General features: G+C 41.6%; 1 protein-coding gene across 1 annotated transcript; it reads right to left on the bottom strand.

Moving 5' to 3' along the window:
• Positions 1-509: 509 nt before the first annotated feature.
• prpf38a (pre-mRNA processing factor 38A) lies at positions 510-25,042 on the bottom strand. The gene is made up of 10 exons (XM_030726534.1): positions 24,851-25,042; positions 18,209-18,368; positions 16,809-16,930; positions 6,775-6,860; positions 6,590-6,700; positions 5,597-5,703; positions 5,402-5,428; positions 5,227-5,318; positions 2,486-2,534; positions 510-923 (listed from the first exon to the last, which is right to left on the bottom strand). The coding sequence occupies exons 1-10, from the start codon at positions 24,978-24,980 to the stop codon at positions 878-880; spliced, it is 930 nt and encodes a 309-aa protein (XP_030582394.1). The 5' UTR covers positions 24,981-25,042; the 3' UTR covers positions 510-877.
• Positions 25,043-25,332: the final 290 nt, after the last annotated feature.

Below are 25,332 nucleotides of genomic sequence, written 5' to 3'. Positions count from 1 at the left end.
CGGCTTCATCCTTAAATAAGGGCCACCTGATTGACGCTGCTTTTTTTCACAGAATGAATGACTTGGACTCTACACTGCTATTATTTTGAACACACCCCTTTCAATTAGTTATTCAATTACACAGACTCAGGAGTATGCATATCATGAATGTTAGGTCTTTTGGTTTTCTATGACTCTACTACACCTACTGGTAAATTGTTTGCCATGTAGTAATATGATTTCTGCCAAAAAGATCGATTGATCTGGTTACTCATGTTGAACTGCTATTATTTTGATCCCAACTGTATTTGCTTCCCTGGGTCTGGGTCACCTGTCATATGAATCCTCTGTTCTTAACTAAATTTTTATAAACTTGTTTTATTGACTTGACTCAAGTTTTTTTTGTTTGTTTAATTCTTTTTGTGTTTTTTACTCTTCTGTGTAAGGTAAGTATTTTGACAGGTGCCAAAAATAAAATTATTATTATCATTATAGCAAACTTCAAACATCCAAAGAATAGGAATCTGGAATTAGGAATTTGGGCCTTTATTTTTGCAATAAAAAAACAAGTCAGATTGTGAAAGACATTCTAAAATTGGTCATCATGTTTTTTTCTATTTGTACGAACCCAAAAGTTACCAGTAATAGTGATAATCAGGTGAAAGCAAGGGCTTTTCAGTCTTCTTCAGTGTTAGAATCAGAATGAGGCAAAAGGCATCTGATGGGAGTAATCAGACATCCACTGTTCAAAGCCGTGTGAGAATAACATTTGTCATCTGTTACAGACTGGTCAGTGGTCCAACATCTAATTAAAAAAAAAAAAAAAAAAAAACCAGAATAAAAAATATACACAAAATTTAGGAACAGAATCTCTGACAGTTTGGTTGATAAAGAAAGGTCACTCGTTTCCTCTTCGACTCTTCTTGTGACTCTTTTTTGAACTCCTGTGAGGTGAAAGAAAGCAAAATCAATTAAATAAACAGAGCATATCTCAATCTGACACTACAAAGGAGCTGGTAACTCTAAACACAAATATGTACACAAAAATAACCTCTCATTTTCGTTCTCTCCATTTTGTTATTTTTAACCTAGCACTTTAAAATCTAAATCCACATTTTTCCCTCAGCCCCACAGCGTAGTTTGACAGCACAGCGTAGTTTGACAATGACACGTCTTTTCAGAATAAACTGCTCTTATCTGCTGGGGAAAGTCATATGAAATGTTCAATGATATAAATAGTAAAGGTTCAGTTGCTTGTTTGAAGACATTAAGCATCTTTGGCTTCCAAAAAAAAAAAAAAAAAAAAAAAAAAAAAAAACAGCTGCCAAGAAACATGTTTCCCTCGACGTAAAATACTGAAAATAGTAATTCAGTATTTGTTTATGCATCTTCTTTACGTATTAAATTCTTAGTTGATTAACTCTTGAGTTTTAGCTGTCAGAACAGCTGATCAAAACTACTTCAATAAACTGAGAATGCTGAGGGAAAGGAAGCAATCATTAATGGAGCTCTGACAACAGGATTCACCATGACAATGGGAGAATAAAAAAAGCAGGGCCTCCATTTTAATTCAGAGAACCAAGGAATATGAAAACATGTCAGTGCTGACCATGGTATCTTAAAAACAGGAAAACATAACTAATTTTCAGTAGGTTCGCCCACTCTGTCATCATAGGTAAATATATATTTTTTTATACTGTGTTGTTATTTTTCATTAGATTAATCTGGAATCCTAATTTTTCATTTGATTTTTAAATTAATTATTAGCTGACAGTGTCAGGTCACAGAAACTGAAGATAAAAATATAAAGATCAGAGTTTACTGATAGACCTGTTATACAGACAGAGAGAGAGATTCCAGGATAGATCTGCCCTTGGGTGAGGTTTTTATTAAATAAAAGCTGTTTTTGCAAGAGTTTATGACCATTTTGTTGTTTGAAAAATTATCCCTTAGAGGCACAGCAGAGATGTTTTACTGATGTTTACTATTAATACAGTCTTCAGTAATAGTTTCACATTTAACTAAAAAAAAAAAAAAAATCCTTGCAGCTTTCAAAGTCTTTAATGATTGTAAAATTTTAACCAGTAAAGGCAAACATTAACATTACACCCCCAATTGAAAACCCTTCTATATACCAGAAAGGTAAAACCAAACAGACAGGTGGACAGACAACAATGTGGTCACAATTTATTTTGTGCAGGAAGATAAGAAGTAAATGACTAAAAGCACTTGTGCTAGGTGCACAAAATAGCAAACTAAAATCGAAGCTTATTAAAATGCAATTTTTATAAGTGGGGGAGGGGTCAGTTGAGAAACTCAGTTTGTTGAGAGTTCACAGAGTCTGTTATCCTAGTAACTGACTCAGAGTTGAAGTTAATCTTTCTGAAACCTCAACTCAGGGTTAATATCCTCAGAGTTGTTAACTAAAACTGGTTCCTGGAATAGAACCAAGGAGTCAAATGATGTTAAGATACCCTGCAACACATTGATAATAAATAAAACTCACCTTTCTGGGGACTTGGAGTGGCTGCGATGTCTGTGGCTTCTATGGTGACCTGGTTCACAGCAATGACACCAACATTAAGTTATAGTTATACAGACCCCTTTTCCAATCCTGTGTAACTATGAAAAAAACTTTTACACTCTTCAGGTACACAGTCACAAAAAAAGTTGTTAAATTGGACAGTGCACAACATCAGATTGCAAAAGCACAAACATGAATCTGTCTGGTTGCTGGCTTCATTTCAGTGATTTCAAACCCCATGGCAAGAGATACTGCAGCACCTGTCAACAGTACTATTACACTCAGTAATACTGCTAGCTAAATAGATCTTTGCAAAAACAAAAGAAATACATTTTTGAAGCATCCTGTGTACTAATGATAGGCTAATAGCAGCCCTGAACCAACACTCCAATAAAAAGATCTGGGACTAGCTTTTTATGGTTTACATATATTTTGTCCCAATTGCCAGCATTGATAGCCAGGGATCACCTCCGTCCTTGGCTGCCGCCCGACACACACTGCACTTGACCCCCTACAGCACCTCCTGCAGGTGGTGGCCCTACAGGCATGAAACAGTCTCAAGGATATTCAAGTCTGCTAGGGAGTTTGCCCATCCAGTCTGTATGTCTGTTGTATACTTAGAGAAGGCATTTGACCAGATCCCTTGAAGTAACATGCAGGGGACGCTGCAGGAATATCATGTGTCTGGCTCATTGTTATGGGACATTCAGTCCCTGTACTACTGTGGCGACAGATTGATCTGTATCGCAGGGAGTTGTTGGACTTGTTTCTTGTTGGACTCTGCCAGCTGCTCTTTTTTTTTTTTTTTTTTTGTGTGTGTTTTTGGCCACAGCGGCTTTTGTTGGCAGTGGAGAGAGACAGGAAATGGGGGAAAGATACAGGGGAAGACACACGGGCAAATTGGCGACAGGCCGGGACGCGAACCCGCGCCGCCCACACCGCACCGCAATGCGGCATATGTATGTAGTCGCCGGCTTCACCACTAAGCCACCCAGGCGCCCCGCCAGCTGCTCTTTGTCACCAATTCTGTTCATAAATTTTATCAACAGAATTTTAAGGCGTAGCCAAGTGATGGAAGGCATTGTGGACTCAAAATTTCATCTCTGCTTTTTTGAAGATGATGTGGTCCTGTTCAGGCGGTGGCCTCAAGCTTACACACTCAAGCAGTTTGCAGCAGAGTGTGAAGGGCCATGTATGAGAATTAGCACCTCCAAGTCTGAGGCCAGGGAGTTCTGTGGCATGGTTAGCACTGTTGCCTCACAGCTAGAACATATAAGGCTTACACAGGATTTAGCTCCCCAACTCTGGAACTCTCTCCCTTTGTGCTTGAGAGCTGTGGATTCAGTGGTGTCTTTTAAAAAAACAGCTAAAAACTCATTGTTTTATACTTGAGTTTGGTTAGGTGTCTTTTTTTTTTTCTCTACTTTTGTTCTACTGTTGTGAAGCACTTTGTGACTTGTGTCTTGAGAGGTGCTATATAAATACATTTTTACTTTTTTTACTTTACATTAGAATGTTTGGGTTCAAATCCACCTTGGCCTGGGCCTTTATGTGTTTAAATACATACATATAGTTTGCATGTTCTCCCGTGTTTGCGTGGGTTTTCTCAAGGTACTCTGGTTTCCTCCCACAGTCCAAAGACATGCAGTTAGTGGGGTTAGGTTAATTTGTGATTCTACATTGCATGTAGATGTGAACGAGAGTGTGGATGGTCGTTTCTCTCTCTACGTTAGCCCCGCAACACGTTGGTGACCTGTAGAGGGTGTACCCTGCCTTTTGCCCTATGTCACAGCTGGGACATTGAAGACATTAAAGCTGTTGATTTAATAGTTGCTTTATGTCCCTATCCTAACATACAGAGCATTTGGGTAGCGACCGAAAGAACAAGATCGCAGTTACAAACGGTAGAAATTAACTTCCTCTGAAGGGTGGCTAGCCTCTCTCAGCGACAGGGTAAAGAGTGCAGTCATTTGAAAGGGGATCATAGTAGAGCCACTACTCCTCTACATCGAAAGGAGCCATTTGAGGTGGTTTGGACTAGGATGACTCCTGGGTCAGGTGTTCCAGGCAAGTCCTAGTGGGAGGAGACCCCAGGGCAGACCCAGGACATGCTGGAGAGATTATATCTCTCGGCCGGACTGGGAATGCCTTGGAGTTTCTGCAGATAAGCTGGAGGAGATGGCTTGGGAGAGTGGGAAGCCTGCTCTGCTTAGGCTGCTGTTTCCACAACGTGATTGAAGATAAGTGGAAGAACATGGATGGATGGATGCATACATGTAAATTAACTTGAGAGAGATAAGAGTGTCCACTTTACTAGATCCCCATCCTTTGCAATATCTAATGATAGTCCATGATTTGTGTGTCAAAAACAGTCTGGCAGTCTAAAACAAACTGTAACAACAATATTAACAATTGTCAGTCAATTTTCAATTTTCAACAATTTTCAACTGATTATTAAAATGCAACAGATCTTTAACTGCTCACTTACTAATGAAAAATGTCTAAAATGCTAATGTCATGGAATTTTTACTGTTCTGGATATCTGAGTTAAAATATAAAGCCTGTGTAATTCCTTGTATGTTCTAAATCATATCAATGATATGCATATTTCTTTGCTTGTTCAACTTGAATTTCTGCAGACTTTTTAACAAGTCCCATTCACAGCAGTCTGTTACTGTGGTTATGCTATTTTGCCACTAGACACCAATTTCGTCTCCACATACCAGGGGATTTCGAGCGGTGCCGCCTGTCTCTGGACCTGCTGCGGTGTCGCCGGGGGCTCTTGCTGCGATGGCGATCTCTCCGTGGCGACGGGCTGTTTATATACAACAAAAGACATTATATATTATCATTACTGCAGTTTTAACAAGATTAAGCTGAATGCAAAAGCATATATACCTTCTCCTCTTTGGAGATCTGCTTCTCCTGTAAAGGAAAGAATAGATTTTACTATAATGAGAACAACTTTATACACTCAGTGCTGAAAAGGGTTGACCTCCAACTGACATTCATCATACGGTCTTATTCACAAATGGAGACTTCAAAACAAAAACAAAAAAAAAAAGAAGAAAAAAGAATGAGTACAATAGCTACCGTCTGGGCGAGCGGCTCCGTCTGTAACGGGGTGATGGAGAGCGACGAGGTCTGTCGTTATCACGGTAACCACGTCTGTGAGGCTCAGGAGACTGAAGTCTCTCCGGCTGCAGACAGAAATTATTTAATAGATTAAATTAATAATAAAAACGTGAACACACAACATTTTTAATGGACATAAAAGCTATGCTATGCAGAAGTTGATTCAGGGTAATATAGACTGGCGTAGCTTTTGTGGTTGGCTGCCTATTAGATTTATTTTTCCATCAAAACACAGAAAAGGCTAATGTAATTTGACAGCCATCACGCTAGTGTACCTGCTCTCAAAGTATGCTACATGTCCCACTTGGCTGCAACAAGTGGGACACAGATGGCAATAGACCCAATGAAAGGCATCACTTGAGGAAATTCCCCCTCACAAATCTTTAAAGTTGGTTCAGGCAAACAGCACAGCTTTGGTCATGAATACCATTTAGAGAAGACAAGAACACACAGCAAGTGGCAAGAAATGATGGTATCTTATATATAGCCTGTTATTTGTAGCTCGGTATTACACAAAATTCACCACAGGACTTATTTTAAAAAGAAAAAACTTTTCTGAAGCACACCTCCTATGCAATATAAAATAGTTCCCTCATCAGATAGTTCAAATAACAACTCCCTGCTGGAAGTGAGGATGGCAAAATTATGAATGTTGAGAGGACAGGAAATAGGAAATTTATTATCTGGTAGAAATTAAATTTCAACCTTGACATTCAAATAGACTACAAACAAAAAGCCAGTTATATATTATTACTTTATATAACTGTTGATTCCAATGAGCTGTGCAACTTTAAACAGTCTTTTTGTTGTAAACACATTTTCAATTTAAAAACAGAACCCATTTAGATATCAGTAATAGCCCAACAATGTGTAGAGTAGATTATGACTTTTGTAGCCTGGACATGTATGGTCATTAATTAACTCATGCTAACTCTATAATTAGACAATTACTTTATCTTCTTCTTCTTCATCATCTTCACTGCTTTCCACTTCATCCAAATCCTCCTCCAAAGCGCTAATCCGTGGATCCAGCATCTCAGCCTCTTCCAACACTTGTCTTTTCTGTAATACATGTAAAAACAAACATCAGTGGCATCGGCAGGTCAAGCAGGGGTATAAACATGACATTAACACACCTGAAGGCGAGGAAGGATGATGTCACACACTCTCTCAGAGTGAAGAAGCCCATCGATGAACTCATCCACATGCATAACCTCAAATTCTGAAACAAAAAGACAGAAATGAAGAGTAGCACTGCAAACCTGAATGACCTGAATGTCAAGGTCACTGATGGCTGATGAACTCATTGCGATGTTTATGAAACCTGTTTGAGATCATTTACTTTGTGACATGGTGCACTATCCATTAGAACATCATAATGTTTTTTTATGGTCTCAGCTTAAAGTTTGCCAGGGCTGATCTCTCAGTCACAAGCTAGGTTGGCTTCATGGAATCATGCTAAAGTACTGTAATATTTTTGGACTTCTGTGCAAACTGTGGTCAAGTAAAGTGACACGTATGAAAAACTCAGATGTGGGCAATACTTTTCTCTCTCTCTCTCTCCCTTGCTCTCTGGTTTAAGGATTAAGGTTAAAGGAAAACTTTTACTGCACACACTTGACATGTCAGCTCAATTATTATCATTTCACTCTAGCTAGTGGCATGCTTGTGTGTGTAAAGAGGTGTATTCAGACTGAGGCTGAGAGCAGGGAAAGGAGAAGCTTAAATAAATTATAGCAGTTTGCAGTAAAGACTCACACTGAGTTGAAATGGTAGACTAGTTCTTATATAGCGCTTTTCTATTGCGCACCAATTTTATTTCTCATGTAATACACACCACGCAGTGAAATAGCGGTAGAAAGCTTTATGTTGAGATAGCAGAGTCACACCTTTCTGCCACTTTCTTGTTTCGAGACCAGCTAACTTGCAGGGCCTGAGTTGAACCCGCTTTCTGGCCAAGCACCGAGTGTGTTTGCGGTGGAAAAACCACTGAACGGTTCAAATACTAGCACTGGAACCCTGTCGGTGGAAAAGAGGCCTATGATGATCACTGAGGCCAGACTCTGTTGTTCATCTAATAGATGAATAAATGAAATACATTTTTAAAATTATTCATTTTATTTATCTCAGCTCTGTAGACATTTATTACTTTCCCTATTAAACTTGGCCAGTTAAGCAAATATGTAAATTTTAGATGTACTTTTTTGTTACATTTTACCAATTTAGGAAATCAATCTTTTAGTTCGAGACTGGTGCTGCCTTACACATAAAAGAATGATTCCATGTCCCTTCATCAGCATGAGGAATACAGCTTATTTATTTAATGCCTCGAAGCCATTCTGGCAAACTGTCAGGCAAATCAGGAGGGGAAAGCGGTGCTCTAGTCACATGGCAATATGATTTGAATAGTCAGAATACAGCAACTTGTCCCTCAACACATTAAATAACATATAAAATGATATTTTTCTTCAAAAATGACATCAGGAAAAATGAGAATATTTCAAGCTGATGAAAATTTGATAATTTTTCAGGTAAAAAATGTGATGTGAAGCTTGCACTTCATATGCAGAAAAACATCTGAGATCATGGATACACGCAGTGTGTCCAGTTTATCAGCAAAAAGCGCAGCTGCAAACACAGCGGTGGAGACCTGCTCTGATTTCCATCCCTGAAGCTGCCTGCAGGGACAAAGGTGCCGCCATTTGTGAACTTTTACTGTAATAAACCCTACGTTGGATGTGAAATGCAATTTCTCAGCCTTCAGAAACGGAATTTTTCTGATAGGACAAACGGTTGCGGAATTATGGTAATTCAAAATTATTTTGATCAGCCGGGTCAGCGTTAAACAGCTGTTCATGCCAGGTAAGGGCATATAACGGGTTCCTCAGCAACAATGTCTCGGCGGTGGGAAAGTAGCACTTTCCCACTGCCAAAGAGCCGGTGCTCGTGCCAGTGCTGGTTTCAATGAACTGGCGAAACGCTTAAGAATGGGCACGAGCACCGGCTACTCAGCGGTGGGAACGGTGCTAATGACGCGTTGTGTCTTCAGGACTTTGCTGCGCAGCGTTTCCTGGTGTTTGAGCAGTGATGCACTGTCAGCTCACCTGTGGAGGTCTCCCTCTGCATCTTCTCCCATAACTGTCCCACCAATCCGCTCTTTACCCCGGACATTGCAGGAGGGGAAAAGAGGCCTACCACCTGTTTTCCACTTTTCATCTGGCTATTTTTGGCAGTCAGGCTAGCTTATAAGTCACTGTAAAAAGTGCTGTCTGCTGATCACTGATCAATGGGTCACTGGCAACACAAATGGGTTAGTGAACAGGTCTCGGCCTGCAGCAGCTGTTGTGGTGCATTGTGGAATTTGTAGTGTAAGTAGTGGGAGCACTGTTTACCATTGGCCATTAATAATAGCTATATGAAATCATCTTGCGGACCGTGTAAAATGACATCATGGGCCGGATTTGGCCCGCGGGCCTTGAGTTTGACACGTGACTTAGAAGACCTCCTTAATCCCACTGCCATGTCTTTTATAGAGGAAGCAGACTCTGGGGATGAGGGGGGATGACTTGCCCATCAGAGGGCCCCCAACCAGTCGCAGCAGATGACTGCCCCTCCCTGAGCCTGGATCTGCTGGACGTTTCTTCCTGTAAAAAGGGAGCTTTTCCTTCCAACTCTCGCCAAGTGCTTGCTCATAGGGTGTCGTTTTGATTGTTAGGTTTTCTCTATAATTACTGTATGGTTTTTACTTTACAATATAAAGCACCTTGAGAATGTTTGTTGTGACTTGGTTCTATGAATAAAACTGAACTGAATTGAGGTCACTGAGGTAGTTAAACACCTCCTTGGTGGATGAGATTCACCCTGAGGCTCTGAACACTGTATTGGTTGACACACCTCTGCAACAGTTGTGGAGATTTGGGGTCAGTGGCGGTTTCTGATATGGGCAACATGGGCAGCCACCCAGGGCGGCTTTTCATCTAGGGCTGCATGACCGCCCCCCTCATGCAGCGCAGCAGCGCCTACCGCACCACTCCACTTGTGGGGTAATGGGCGCCCTCTGCCTGCTGTGTGACGCATGTAGCTTTCTGGCATGATCTGACAGACAGGTTGTAACAGAAGGAAAGGGGCAGGCGGGGGATTCTCTCGTCTTGGTTGCTGAGCCTAGAATTGCGGAACCGCGCAAGGGACATGGGAAAAAAATGAAGAAAAAAAAAACATGAGAGAGCAAAAAAAAAAAAAGAGGCACTTTTTTTCTCGCAAAACTTTTCAATATTAGTACATAAGCTTCCGTGTTAATCTCGACATGGCAGTATTCGTGAGGATGAAAGGTTTGGCGAGAGACTGCCAGCAAAAGTCGCCTTTATTCATAATTCAGTTTTGTTACTGTTGGCTGTAACCACGCCAAAACTGTACAGGCATGAATGAATGAACCCGGCTGACTGCCTCGCGCTCACGCCATCACTGCTTCACTCGACCTGTTTGTGGCGATCGAGTGAAGCAGTGACGGCGTGAGAGTGAGACAGTCAGCCAGGTTCATTAATTCATGCCTGTACAGTTTTGGCGTGATCTCGCCATTCCTTTTAATGTCCTCACAGACGTTGCCGTATCAGGATTAACGCGGAAGCTCACGGCGAGAGGTTGCCAGCAAAAGTCGCCTTTAATTTACAATTCAGCGGTTACTGTTGGCCGCTCCAAAACTGTACAGGGATGAACAGAGGCGGGCTGGGGCTGAAATTCAGCCCGGGAGCTTGGTTTGGAGAGGCCTTTTATCCGATCATACAACGGACAAAAAAACAAACAAAAAAAAAAAAAACCTCTGACCTGTTCAGGAAACCTCCCGAAGGCCACCACACCAAAACTGTACAGGCATGAATGAATGAACCCGGCTTACTGTCTCACTGTCACTGCTTCACTCGATCGCCACACACACAGCACTGCCCTGCTCCCTTCTTCTCTCAACCGGGGGCCATACCTGTCAAGTTTTGTATTTAAAAATACGGGAAATTTTCCGTTGCTGAAAATAGAGGTCACTATATGACATCATCGCCTAATTTGCATAATTGTTCATTTGGATGTACTATAGTTCCAATCGAGGCTGCAGGAGAGAGGAAAAGAGTGGCAGAAATTGTGTAAACACTGTTGCTTAAACGGGGCCTAAGGCCCCTTTTACACGACAATGTTTCCAGTGGAAACTCTGTCATTTTGATGCATTTCGAAAATGATCTGTGTTTACACGATGACACATGAAACGATGAAAACGATGTAGTTCCCATGCCAGGCCACAAGTTGGCATTGGTTTTCTCTTTGCAAAGCTTGTTTACACAAGACGCGCATGCGTGAAGTGACACAGTAGGAAGCGCGGCAAATTGCTCATTACTTACAAAATGGCCAATGTGAGAGGTTTTGTGTGGACTGACGATGAGGTTGGATCGCTGCTGCACACAACGCTGAATTACAAAACCGTAAAAACACAAGAAAAGCATAAGAAGCACTCGTGAATCCACGAGTGCTGTTTATCAATTTGTGTATGCGTGGAAAACTGTGGCCATTGCAACCATAGTGCTCATGTGCGAGTCACCCGTTTTCAAATCACCCCGGTTTCAAGCATTTACACGAGAACGCGAGCTGGTGCGTTTCTGAAACGCTCCACTCTGGACCTCGTTTCCAAAACACATCGTTTTCACTCCGTTGTCGTGTACATGGAAGGGCGAAACGCATCAAAACGACACCGTTGTCGTGTAAACGCAAGGCCGAAATGCATCAAAACGACGCCGTTTTTATTTTGAAACGGTGTCGTGTAAACGGGGCCTAAAATAGTCCATCATCAATTCACAAAATGACTCTACTGCCGATATTAGACAGGAACAAGCTGTGAGTGGGGCGCAGCAGGTGTGGAAAGCAAGCAAGCAAGCTGCCAGAGATAAATTCAACAAGAAGTGGAAGCATTGTTCCAAAAATGGAAACCGTACGCAGTAAACCATGATGGATTTTATTCTACATGTTCCTGGCCTGTTTTCATCTATGCTGGCCTGTATATTTGTGTGTAATCTGGCGATCGGCGGCCGGCACTTTTGTGTAACAAAACTCGCTGTAGGCTGTCTCAGAAATGCTAAAAGTCGCTAAAGGACGAATCGAGGTCCGGGGGTGTGTGTGTGTGCTGACCCCCCCGGTGCCAAAGATAGGTCTGGGCGATGCCACAGCGTATGAAGGGACGCAGTACAAGCGCTGTATGTACACAAACCACGGTGACAGCGGAGTTTTCAGGTTTCCGGTGTTGAGTCAAAAAGGGATTTCTTTTTTTTTTTTTTAAATGTTTTTTCTTTGCATATATTGGTAAATATACTGGTGTGCAGGATTTATGAAGGGCTTATATATATAAAATGAAGAAATGACCTGTTCTTACCCTCATTAATAAAGAATATATTGTAGCATCTGTTAAGACGTTGAAGAAGATGGTGAGAGATTGTCAGCAAAAGTTGCCCTTTTATTAACAATTAAATGGTTGCTATGTCCTGCAACCAAAACAAACAGTAACAACAATGAAACTGAATCAGATAATGACGAGAGGGAACCCGGCATGCTTGATGCCGAAATCGCCCAACTGTTCAAATCAGACACTGAAGATGAGGAATTTGATGGATTTTTTTTCTGTATTTTGTTTTATATTCTATTCTGAGTTATTGTGAATGAAATGAATAAAGTTCGACTTACCTGACACTTTTGTTTCTCTCTACATATGTTTTATCATGTGCTTTATAACCCCGTGCGCCTTATGTATCAAAATAGACCCATTCATTGATATTTCGCCTTATAATGCGATGTGCCTTATGGTCCGCAAAATAATAGTTATTGTTATAATGGTTATACACTGATCGGAAGGTCGGTGGTTCGATTCCTGGCTACTCCAGGCTGCATGCCAGTGTATCCTTGGGCAAAATACTTAACCCCAAGTTGCTTTCCGACACATGCGTTGGAGTATGAATGTGTGTGAATGTTAGATAATAAAAGCACTTAGCTTAGTTAATCATGGAAGTGCTTGTATGAATGGATGTGAATGGGTAAATGTAAACATGTTGTATAAGTGCTTTGAGTGCTCAGACAGAGTAGAAAAGAACTAGTCCATTTACCATTTAAGAGTTGCTCAAATATGTTCTGGACACTCGGGTGAAGAGAGGAGCTGAGCTGTCAACTGATCACCACCTGGTGGTGAGTTGGATCAGGTGGCGGGGGAAGATGCTGGACAGACCTGGCACACCTAAACGTATTGTGAGGGTGCGCTGGGAATGCCTGGCAGAAGCCCCAGTCCGGGAGATCTTCAACTCCCACCTCCGGCAGAACTTCGACAGCATTCCGAGGGAGGCTGAGGACATTGAGTCCGAATGGACCATGTTCCGCACCTCCATTGTTGAGGCGGCTGCTCTGAGCTGTGGCTGCAAGGTGGTTGGTGCCTGCCGTGGTGGTAACCCCCGAACCAGATGGTGGTCACCGGAGGTGAAGGGAGCCATCAAGCTGAAGAAAGAGTCCTATCGGGCTTGGTTAGCCTGTGGGACTCCGGAGGCAGCTGACAGGTATCGACAGGCCAAGCGGAATGCAGCTCGGGTAGTGGCCAAAGCAAAAACTCGGGTGTGGGAGGAGTTTGGTGAGGCTATGGAAAAAGACTTTCGGACGGGATCGAAGCGATTCTGGCAAACCGTCAGGCGACTCAGGAGGGGAAAGCAGTGCTTCACTCACACTGTTTATAGTGCGGGGGGGGTGCTGCTGACTTCAACTGAGGCTATAGTCGGACGGTGGAAGGAATACTTCGAGGACCTTCTGAATCCCACTGACATGCCTTCTGTAGTGGAAGCAGAGTCTGGGGATGAGGGGGATGACTTGACCATCACTGGGGGTGAGGTCACTGAGGTAGTTAAACAACTCCTTGGTGGCAGAGCCCCTGGGGTGGACGAGATTCGCCCTGAGTTCCTGAAGGCTCTGGATGTTGTAGGGCTGTCTTGGTTGACACGCCTCTGCAACATCGCGTGGAGATCTGGGGCAGTGCCATTGGATTGGCAGACCGGGGTGGTGGTCCCCATCTTTAAGAAGGGAGACCGGAGGGTGTGCTCCAACTTTCGGGGGATCACACTCCTCAGCCTCCCCGGTAAGGTCTATGCCAGGGTGCTGGAAAGGAGGGTGAGTCGAACCTCGGATTCAGGAGGAACAATGCGGTTTTCGTCCTGGTCGTGGAACGCTGGACCAGCTCTTTATCCTCTCAAGGATATTCGAGTGTGCGTGGGAGTTTGCCCAACCAGTCTACATGTGCTTTGTGGACTTGGAGAAGGCATTCGACCGTGTTCCTCGGGGTGTTCTTTGGGAGGTTCTGCGGGAGTATGGGGTGTGTGGCCCATTGTTGCGGGCCATTCAGTCCTTGTACAACCACAGTGAGAGCTTGGTCCGTATAGCCGGTAATAAGTCGGATTTGTTTCCTGTGGGTGTTGGACTCCGTCAGGGCTGCCCTTTGTCACCAATTCTGTTCATAATTTTTATGGACAGAATTTCTAGGCGTAGCCAGGTGGCGGAAGGCTTCTTCCTTGGTGGCCTCAGAGTCTCATCTCTGCATTTTGCAGATGATGCGGTTCTGTTGGCTTCATCAGGGGGGGGCCTCCAGCTCGCAGTGGAACGGTTCGCAGCCGAGTGTGAAGCGGCTGGCATGAGAATCAGCACCTCTAAGTCTGAGGCCATGGTCCTCAGCCGGAAAAGGGTGGAGTGCCATCTCCGGCTCAGGAACGAGTTCTTGCCTCAAGTGGAGGAGTTTAAGTATCTCGGGGTCTTGTTCACGAGTGATGGGCGAAGGGAACGGGAGATCGACAGGCGGATCGGGGCTGCTTCTGCAGTGATGCGGACGCTGCACCGGTCCGTCGTGGTGAAGAGGGAGCTTAGCGTAAAAGCGAGGCTCTCGATTTACCGGTCGATCTACGTTCCTACCCTCACCTATGGTCACGAGCTTTGGGTAGTGACCGAAAGAATAAGATCGCGAATACAAGCGGCAGAAATGAGTTTCCTTCGAAGGGTGGCTGGCCTCTCCCTTAGAGATAAGGTGAGGAGTGCGGCCATCCGGGAGGGGCTCAGAGTAGAGCCGCTGCTCCTCCACATCGAAAGGAGCCAGTTGAGGTGGCTCGGGCATCTGATTAGGATGCCTCCTGGCCGCCTCCTGGGTGAGGTGTTCCGGGCATGTCCCACCGGGAAGAGGCCCCGTGGTAGACCCAGGACACGCTGGAGAGATTATGTATCTCGGCTGGCCTGGGAACGCCTTGGGGTCCCTCCGGATGAGCTGGAGGAGGTGGCTGGGGAGAGGGAAGCTTGGGCTTCTCTGCTTAGGCTTCTGCCCCCGCGACCCGGCCCCGGATAAGCAGAAGAAAATGGATGGATGGATGGATGGAGTTGCTCAAATACCAGCAGCACTGAAAGCAGCTGAACATAAAGATATGTCTTTGAGATGGTTATGAATAGGGATGTTCCTGGCGATTAATTTCTTAGTTAACTAAACAAGGAAAAAAAATAGACTAACTGACTAATCTAAAACTAAGAAACACTCAGCTATCAAGTTACACTTTAAGCCTGGTTAAAGGACAATATCAAAAATGGTCTAAACAAATACATTTAAAAAAATAAATTGCATTCTTCAATAATGAATCAAACTTTAAATGCAGCTTAACTGTGTGGCACCGCACACTGTGCATTATGAACACTGCATGTTATACTCCAAAAAGAGTACGTATCATTAAAGTGTAAGAAAAATAACACTCAAAACCCCCTAAAAATTTCAATGTAAAAGTATGGCACATTGTGCTACGCATTATGAACGATGCTCGTTCTTCTACAATTCATCTCAATAAAAGTTAAAATCTAAAATTATAACAAAACAATACAATACAGACATTTAGCCATCCATTTTCTTCCACTTATCTGAGGTGAGGTCATGGAGCCGCAGCCTGAAGTCCAGACCTTCCTCTCCCCCAGCTACCTCCTCCAGGTTGCGCCTGATTCAGACTTCAGTGGTGGGGCTTTGTAGAGCTACAACATAACCTATTTAAGAGGCCAAAATTGTTGCTGCCCTTCATGCTTGTGCAGGTGCATTGTGTGTGTGTTAATTGGCTTGGGAGTGTACTTTGGATAAAGCACCTGAAGATTACACTATGAAGTAAGTTGTACTAAAGTCTAAATGAGATGGGGTTCTATTAATTGCATGAGTTAATAGAATTAATGGTGATGGAGGTCCTAATAAAGTGCTTGGTAGGTTAAAATGTATTTTTATGACCTACAGCTATACACTGTCCATAACATCCAATTGGTGACAAATGAGAAGGACAACAAACTATACTGTGGTTTAGAAACATGAACCATTTTTTTTTTTGAACACTTGGTCTGTGTCATATCATATTGTCTGCAATAATACTGGTATAAAATTTTACATGATATAAAAGTGTCATAGCGCAATATCATTGATATTGCAACACCATATGTTTGTGTTCCCTAATGCATGAAGCAATGAGCTAAGCTCGAGCATATCAGAAGGCAAGGGCCTTGGATGATGATTTAGTGCCTAAAAAGGGGCCTAAATCATCAATATGCTGCAAAGCACAATGCTTTGCAAAATATGCAAGAAAACTTTCTCTGCTAAAACAAATCTGTTTCACCTTTTGAGGCAAAAACACACCATATAAGTGTAGCCAGGTTATGATGATGAAGATGTTAACGCCTGATGATGTGTGACCCAAAAATAAACACATGACTGCACTGAGTATCACTGGAGCACTAATCGTTGTACTCCATATCTTGTTAAGACCTTATGTCCACTGTAGTAGTCACAAAAAAAGCTAAATTCAAAGATACTTTTCATGACATGGTAGGAAGAGCAAATGGTGGAAACGATAGCAACAATAGAATTAATGATGTGGTTACACAGTGGAAAAGCAAGGCTTTAAGCAGCTGGTTATAAAAAGCTGGACCCAAGATACAAAATCCCAGGTAGTAAATATATTTCATTATGTGTTTGTATAATGTGTTATCATAAATGTTCTTGAAATATCATATAATTTTGAAATATCATATAATTTTGAGGCCATATCGCCCAACACGTTGAACCCAAATCATTGGCATCCCAGTCATTCATGGAGCAACTAGTAAAACGCACCTCCATTTCTGTTCTGTGTCTTGATCTTTCTGTAGTCATTGTACAGAGGCTCCAGGTACTTGTAGCAATCCACTGCAGTGCCAGTTAACCTCATGTACATTGCTCCAAGTAAACGCACGTATCTGAAAAAATAAATAGATAAAAAATAAAAAGAGAGCACAAGCATGTCATGTTTAGTACTTACCTCTTATGTATTACATAATAAATACATATTCTTCAATTACTATAGGTATGTTTACACAAACCTCTTGCATAACTGCAGCAAATTCCTGTTATCTTTTGTAAATATGAAGAAAAAATGGCACTTGCCTACATTGCAATCACATTATTTTAGGGTGGAAAGTCCACATGCTGCTGTGTGCCCACAATAGTTTATAAAACTGTTGTACAACACTGTAATCAGTGAATCATATTCAGGCACAGAAGGCATTTTAAAACCTTACATTGCACAATACAGAGCTTTTTTAAAAAAAATTTTTATTAATAACCCTATAGAGATGAGAAACCTTAATTTCCTAATCCAATCATTATCAAGTACTCATCAAGTACACTGGCATGTGACAGCAGCAAAGCAATTAATTAAAAGCTGCAAAATAAAATTTTTGAGTATTCAGAGAATGCATAACTCAACCATTGCTGAAAAGTCCCTCTAAACCACACCATCCAGATTAGTTTCTTATATTTGCTAATTTTTTGTTAGTTTGTCCCATGGAAACACATTTTAGGCTTCACCCTCAGACAACACTTACTGGAGGGAGGGATGTCAGAAATATGGAGGGATTGCAGTAGTTGTGACTGGAAAGCACTGTAATCCAAGACATTTTACTCCAAAGGACCATTTCTGCAGCCTGAATATTGACCTGCTAGCTGCTGGAATGCATCAGTATTACAATAATTTGTGATTGCTGTTGGTGTTTGAAACCAGTTTGAAACAACACACTGTATTTCTCCATCAGCTTATGCAGAGGTCATCCAAATGACTGTAGCTGTGGTGAATGGCTCTGTCAACAATTAATGGATCCTAACCACTCTCTGCACCACTTACTGGACATGTAGCTGAATACTGTCTATAACAGGTATCCACTCTGCTGCCACAAGGACAGATATAGACCATCACAGACCACAATACCTAGATTTTGATTGAGCTTTCCGCTTTTTGTAATTTCTACTTAACTTCAGTGTATTTTTTTAACTTGCCAAACTATTTTGTTCTGTGAAATTGTAATAACATATGGCCTTAGAAAACCCTCTGTTTGCTAAGTCTGCAAGCATCTGAGTGGTTTACGACCTCAGCTAACAAAATAAAGCCTCACAGGCTTAAGTAAATTCTACATGACATGAACTTGGTTGAGAAAATAAATATAATTTAAGTGTTTATTTTCTCTGCACAGGAAACTCACTTGAAATCCTCGTTTTTTATGAATTCGACAATGATGTCTTTTTCAGGTTGAATCTGCAGCATCTTCAATGTGAGACAAAGGAAAGGAGTGGGTTTGATGTTTCCACCATAAACACCACCAACAAACTTCAGCTCCATGGCTTTGTCAACAACCAGCTCAGCTAAGGATGACAAAACAAAAAAAAGGAATCATTAACAAAAAAGCACAAGAACAAATTGCAAATACAAAGTTGGAGGCTCACTGTTGTCTCTGAAAGAATTAATAAGTAACATGCCAAGCGAGGAAAACACACCAAAACTGGAAACACTCTCATAGGGATGTACTACGGATGTTCCTGCTGACTAATTTATTAGTCGACTAAACAAGGAGGAAACATAATTAGAACAACCCGTCTAAAACTAAGAAACACTCAGATATCAAATTAAATTTCATGCCTGTTTAATGGACATGTTAAAAATTGTCTAAACAAAAGGCATTTGAAACTGCAACGATTCCTCGAGTAACTCAAATAATTCGATTTTTTAAAAATCCTCAAAGTAAATTTGCTGCTGCAATGCTTCCTTTAAACTCTGCAAGTGTCTCCGTGTAAGTGGAGAGTTTCACCCACATTAGCACCATTACAGTTCTCTGTTGTTGTCGTCTTCTTGTGGGTTTAATGGCAATAGGCAAACCAGCTTAAAGCTGCATTACTGCCACCTACTGGACTGGAGTGTGGCTCAGGTGTTTTTCTCTACTTCAGCTCCCATAATGGATCACTATAACCATAGACATATTGCTAGCGAGCGCTAGGGTTTAATATTTTTCCCGAAAATGACATGAATCAAATCCCGGGAAAAGCCGAGCCATTTCCCAGGAATCCCGGGAAAAAGTTTATTTTTTTATTTTAATTAGGCCTTCTGTAGCCTGTGTCGGGCTTAACCTATTCTGATTTTGTAGAGGTATCTTTCCAGATATGTCCTGTTATGCCCAGTAGGGGGCAACGTCGGCTTGATTAATGCAATAAAACCTACATCTCGACCTATGCGATGTTGTATTGTTCCTCAACACTCCCTTAACAAATATAATTCGAATATTCCTGCATTGTACATGGAATTATACCAAGCTATTTTACAATTGCTGGTGCAGAACAATACGGTTCATCTCCACACAGCATTGATAAAGGCTCAGCCACGCTGTAGTGGGGACATCTGTTGCACTATATCTCCACCAGTGGAACGCTGTTATAGTCACTGAAAAGTTAACTACCGTACTACACTATAACATGACATAACACAGGGCCTTGAGTAATGCACTACGACTTGATCATTGCCATTCTGGCAACAACAAATTTATAACACTGTGTCTAAGGGTTAAAGTAGGTTCGTTGTGAATCGTCTTTTGAAAAACTGGCCAATCCTTATAGCCTAAAAAATACACATTTTACTCAACTCCATTTTAAAAGCGAAATATGTTAAAATAATCTATTTCATGATACTTCCTTCACACATTAGGCCCGTATCCTAATTCATGATTGTTAGTAAGTGGCTGCAAATGAGGAAAAGAAACACTTGAAGTTAAACAGATATTTCTTTATTGTTCAGGGCAGGCATATTTTATAGGCTATATAATGCAATATAACAATATATAAGAATATAAAATTATATAATACAAAATACCTTAAGCTAAACACATTGCCTATGATTTCAACAAATTAAAGAGGAAAAAAGTACAAATGTGTAATAAAATATTTTTTATACTTTAATCCCTAGTTAGTGACTAAATATAAACCTGCAGTAGAAATGTATTTCGGAGAATGCTTGCAAATACAAAGCATTACAACATTACGCTCATGAAGTCCACAGTTTTTCAACAGAAACACTGGTAACACAACAGCAGCAGGCAGCTGTTTTACGTGCAGTCTGTCTGCAGAAGCAGAGCCATTACCAAGATGGTGAGCTCAGGTGGAGTGAAAGGAAAAGTTTTTCTAGCATCCAAAAGAAGCTTTTCCATGTAACCACCATTAAACCTTTACTGGGAAACAGCTGGAGGTCCTTCAGGCTCTGAATGATTTCAGGCCTGTTGCCCTCACTTCATTAGCAATGAACACATTGGAAAAGATTATTAAGGAAATCCTTTTATCTAGAGTTAAAGAACATCTGGCCTCACTTCAATTTGCTTACAGGTCAGCCAGGGGAGTGAAGGATGCAACGGGAACCCTTTTAAATATGATTTTAAGACATCTGGAGGGCACCAAAATGTTTGCAAGACTACTTTTTTTAATTGATTTCTTGTCTGCATTCAACCACACATTTTGGCTAAGAAATTACAGTGTTTTATGGTATTGACTCTGGCCTCATATGTTGGTTGATAGACTTTTTAACTGTACGTTCTCAGAGGGTGAGGGTCAACGACGTTCTTTCCGATGTCCTCTTTTCTTCTACTGGGTCTCCTCAGGGCTGTGTTCTTTTACCCATTTTATTTATTTTATATACCAATGATTGTTGCAGCCAGTACTCACAGTGCCACATTTTAAAATTTGCTGATGGCCAGTGGTCAGGGATTTCACTGTCTGGTGTGAGTCCTCCTTTTTTAAAGATAAATGTTTCTAAAACAAAGGAGATGGTCATTGATTTTAGAAAACACAGTGCAGTCACTGTGCCAGTGGTTATTTCTGGGGAAAATTTCGAGGTCGTGGAAACGATCCTTGACAACAGGCTGACTTTTGAACAGCACGTACACTCACTCTGTAAAAAGGCCCATCAGAGGATTTATTTTTATCGGAAGATGCGTGGTTTTAATGTGGATCCTACTTTTATGAAAATGCTTTACTCTTTGTTTTATTGAGTCCGTTCTTAGTTTTAATTTCACATGCTGGTTCGCATTTTTAAATGTTAAGAACAGAAATAACGAGTTTAAGTTGCTTCCTTCTGGATGCAGATATCGGGTGCCAAGATGTAGGACAAATACACTGAGGGAATCTTTTGTCACAGCAGCGATTAGGTTTGTTGTGATTTTATGTTTGATTTTATGTATGTTCTTATGGTGTAACTGTTTTTAAAACTTTTGTACTATACTGGCTGTGGAAATAATTGCACTTAGTGGACAATAAAGATCTTTGAATTGAATTTAATTCATCAACCACCTGAACATCAAGTGAAGAAAAGATAACTTTGTAGCTGCTCCATTCACCGCTGTTTGTTTCATAAAGCGAAAAACTGCAGTATGGAAGTTAAAATATGCAGATGAACTGTTAATACGAAAAAAGTATTTCTTATCTGACTGCTCGAGTAATTGATGGATAATCGATTAAATACTCGATTACTAAAATAATCGTTGCAGCCCTACATTAATCACATTCTTCTATAATGACTCGTATTTTAAATGCTGCTGAACTGTACGGCACCACGCATCACGAACACTGCATGTTACATTTCAATCAACGAGGAAAAAAAAAACTTAAAATCAATTATTTATGCAATTAATTATGATGTAAAACTTAAAAAACAACTAATAATATTAAACCTAATAGAAATATTAGGCCAAGATTAACAGAGTTATGGCATTTTCTATAACAATGTCAGGGGTAAGGCTCCATCAGGTGGTAGAAGGCTGCATAACATTTAGGACAAACATTTACAGGTGCTGGGTATTAGTGATGGGTCGGTGGCGAACAATCCGGCTCTAAGAGCCGGCTCTTTGAAGTGAACGAAGGGAGCCGGCTCCTGGTAGTGAGCAGTTTCTTTTTTCTTTTCATTCATTTTTCTTTCTTCTTTTTTTTTTCTGTGGAAGGCGCACGTGATTAAGATGAATGGTAGCAAATGATCGTCTACACTGAGCGGGAGGGGAGGGTCCACGGACACACTGCACAGTGAGTAAACAGACACTAGAGAGGGAGGGGTTCCTGCAAAATTTGCTTGGAGACAGTAAAGAGCTAAAGGAAGTTGCACGTTACATAGAGGCTACATGCAGAATGATGAGGAAAATGAGTGACGGAAACGTAGTAAAGACTGGACACATTTTAACCTTATACCTCTAAACATGTTGAAGGAGACACAGTGTACTTCAAAAGTGCCGCGTCAGCTGTTCGCAAATAGTAAGGTCAGGAAACCCGCGATTGAGCAGCGATCCTGGAGTTAAATGATTAATCTGATTGACAGAGTGTAGACTGCAAATTTAAAATTTAATATCAAGCAGGCTGCACAAACAACCTTCATAGATATATACGAATTGTTCATCTCGCAAAAGTGCCACTTTTTTTTTCCTCCCATGTTTTTTTTTCCCGACACCCAGCAGAGCCCCCCATGCCAAAGAGGCCCGAGCCACCCCCAGGCCACAACCGCCGAGGGAGCGGGCCAAGAGCCACACCAAGACATCCGGCCATGAACCCCGGGACCCACAGGCACCCAACACCCCAGGGGCAGCAGTGGCAACCAGCGGGAAGCGGTAGGGAGTGATAGGGAGGGGTGACTCCCACCCTCTGCAACCATGTCCCACAGGTGCCAAGGCTCAGCAAGTCACGCATGCACACACATACTCGTACAACAACACACACACACACACACACACACACACACAAATCATATACTCATACTCACACATATGACCGTCACACATTCATGCGCACACACACAGAACTTACATGGACATCAAGTGTGGGCGAGCGGTTACCAGCACAGAGCCAGCGGCATCCCAGGGAAGCAGCCAACCCGGCCCCAAACCACTAGCCAGTTCCTACCCCAGGCAGGGTGCATGAAACTGGGGTTTGGAAGACCTGCCCTCCCCCTCCTTCCACTCAACACGTTTGGAGTGATATGTTGGGTGTATGTGAGTGTATGGAGTGGGAAGAATATGTATAGGTGTGTGAAAGCTACAGTGCTATTAAAATTGGAGGGACAGATGTATTGAGCACTGAGCAACACCGCCCATCCACACCACCCCCCCAAGACCCTCAATGTCTAAGATGTAAATAAAATTGAGGAGCAGGCAGCAGTGAACAGAAGTGGGGCCACCTCAGCAGCTCCACATACTAACCACTGTGTGACACACCTGCCCCCCAAGGCCCTATGTGTACTATGGACGGTCACTAGTGCTAATAGCTGAGCTCACTAGCAGTATGTCCGGGAGCTGAAGTAGAGAAAAAAACAACAGCTGATTCTCACCACAGCGAGCACAACACACAAACAAGGCAGAGAGCAGTGGAGGCGGAAAAACATGTCAGCGATGATCGCTCAGTGTCAAAGGGAATCCGTCGCAGCGACCAAGGATCTGAGGGGGTTGTTTTCTAACTCCTGATCCCCCACTCCATTCCAGTAGGTGGCGGTAATGCAGCTCTAAGCTGGTTTGGTCAACCGCAAACCCACAAGAAGAAGAAAACGACTGAGCCCTGTAATGCAGCTAATGTGAGCGAAACGTTATTTAATGTATCGGATTACATTGTTTTATTTCTTTCCGATATCCGATCCAGTAATTTAGGCCAGTATCGGACCGATACCGATACTGAATATCGGATCGGCGCATCCCTAATATGTACGTATGTATGATGTAAGTATCTGCCAAATCAAAAAATACCTCACAAAAAGCACAGACAGTGGCTGCAGTGATTGCTGTTAATAGTTGCTTTCACTTGAGCTCTTTGTATGTTGGAACTTCACTCTTTTCCGCAGCTGGCCAACAGACCAACAACAGCACAAGCAAGAGTGGGCCACAATTATACCACATATTTTGTCTACTGCCTCTATCTGGCAACAGAGATCTGTAGGTAGGTGTATGTGTAGGTAATGGTAAATGAGGTAGGTAAATGAGCACTCCCAGGACTGGAGAAAACAGCAAGTGCACTTCCTCTGTAGGACCATAAATTCTACTTAAAAAGGCAGACACATTTGCAAGACCATAAATTACGTTTTATCTGTACTACTTATTTGACAGAATTCTCTTCTGACAAAATTGGATTTCTCTCTTTAGCTTGAGTGGTTGAAACCTCAACTAACCAAACTAACCAAATAATTACAATTTCATTACAATGCTGGTGATTTTATTTCAATGAAACCAGATTGTGATGGTTTCAGAATTTTTGAGCCAGCTACTTGAGGATCAAAACAAAAGTTGGCTGCAATTTTTTGCACACCACAACAAACAATTTCATTTACATATTAAATACAATGTGGATTAGCAACACAGAATAATGAATGAATCAAGAAAAGGAAAATATATTGACAGCTTGGAGCCATAGGGGTGTGACATTTTGGTCAAAATTGATATATATATATATAAAGATCTTGATGTGCTCTATCTACTGTCAAAATTACATAAATATAGAAATAGAGTAATAGAAATAGAAATAGAGTAATTCAACAAAAAACGAAAAGACTTAACTCTGAATGCACACAAGAATTTGGTGCCAAAAGGGCGTTAAAAAAGTTTTTTTGTTGTTCATTAAGCCTTGTGTCATGAATTTATAAAAATAAGCATGTTTAAAAAAACTAAAATCAGTATACAAAGAAAATCAAACTATGGTTATTTTTTTGTTTTGGATCTCCTGTAAAGCCCTCGATATAGATACGCATTTTATATATAAGAATATAACTGAGTTAGTAATCCGCTGGGTTGTCGCTTTAAAATAAGCCCTCGTGAAGCTAATATTAGCTCACTAGTGAGAATACTAACCGGTAAGACCGAAGCATTCCTCCTTCCAGTACTTAGACTCGTAGATTCGGGTACGGATGATTTTCTCCACCAGATACTGCGGGTTAGTCCCGTGTATACTGTTAGCATCTTTGACGGTTCTGTTTGCCATCGAAATGTGACGAAATTACAATTCTGGTATGGAGATACTCAGTAGAACCCGTCGACGATAAACCGGAAACAGCCAGTATTATTTCCGGTTCGACCTTTTCATGGCGATTTTTTTAAGTTTCTACAACAGAAATATTTTAACGAATATTGTAACAAATGTGTAAAAATAGACATGTTAAAAAAATCACTTCGTACAATACAGACTCTTTTTGAGTCCTGTTCAAATAAAGTTTGCTCTTTCAGTCTTTATTGTTACTTTGCTTTGTTACCAATAAGTGGAGAGGTCACTTTGTTACCAATAAGTGGAGAGGTCACAGGCGCCGGAGCTGTGGGGACGGGGGGATCTGTCCGCC

The sequence above is a fragment of the Archocentrus centrarchus genome, chromosome 4, assembly GCF_007364275.1.
Source record: "Archocentrus centrarchus isolate MPI-CPG fArcCen1 chromosome 4, fArcCen1, whole genome shotgun sequence".
In the NCBI taxonomy this organism is placed as follows: Eukaryota; Metazoa; Chordata; class Actinopteri; order Cichliformes; family Cichlidae; genus Archocentrus; species Archocentrus centrarchus.
Note: the sequence above shows the minus strand (reverse complement) of the source record. Positions and strands in the feature narration are given on the sequence as shown.

Bases quoted from the DNA above. Each gene is read 5' to 3' on its own strand.
- prpf38a (XM_030726534.1), bottom strand. From the start codon at position 24,980: ATGGCAAACAGAACCGTCAAAGATGCTAACAGTATACACGGGACTAAC. The intron at 18,369-24,850 runs GTTAGTATTCTC...TGTCATCCTTAG, and splicing joins GGAATGCTTCGGTCTTACCG to CTGAGCTGGTTGTTGACAAA. The intron at 2,535-5,226 runs GTATGTGGAGAC...GCTGTGAACCAG, and splicing joins GCACCGCTCGAAATCCCCTG to GTCACCATAGAAGCCACAGA.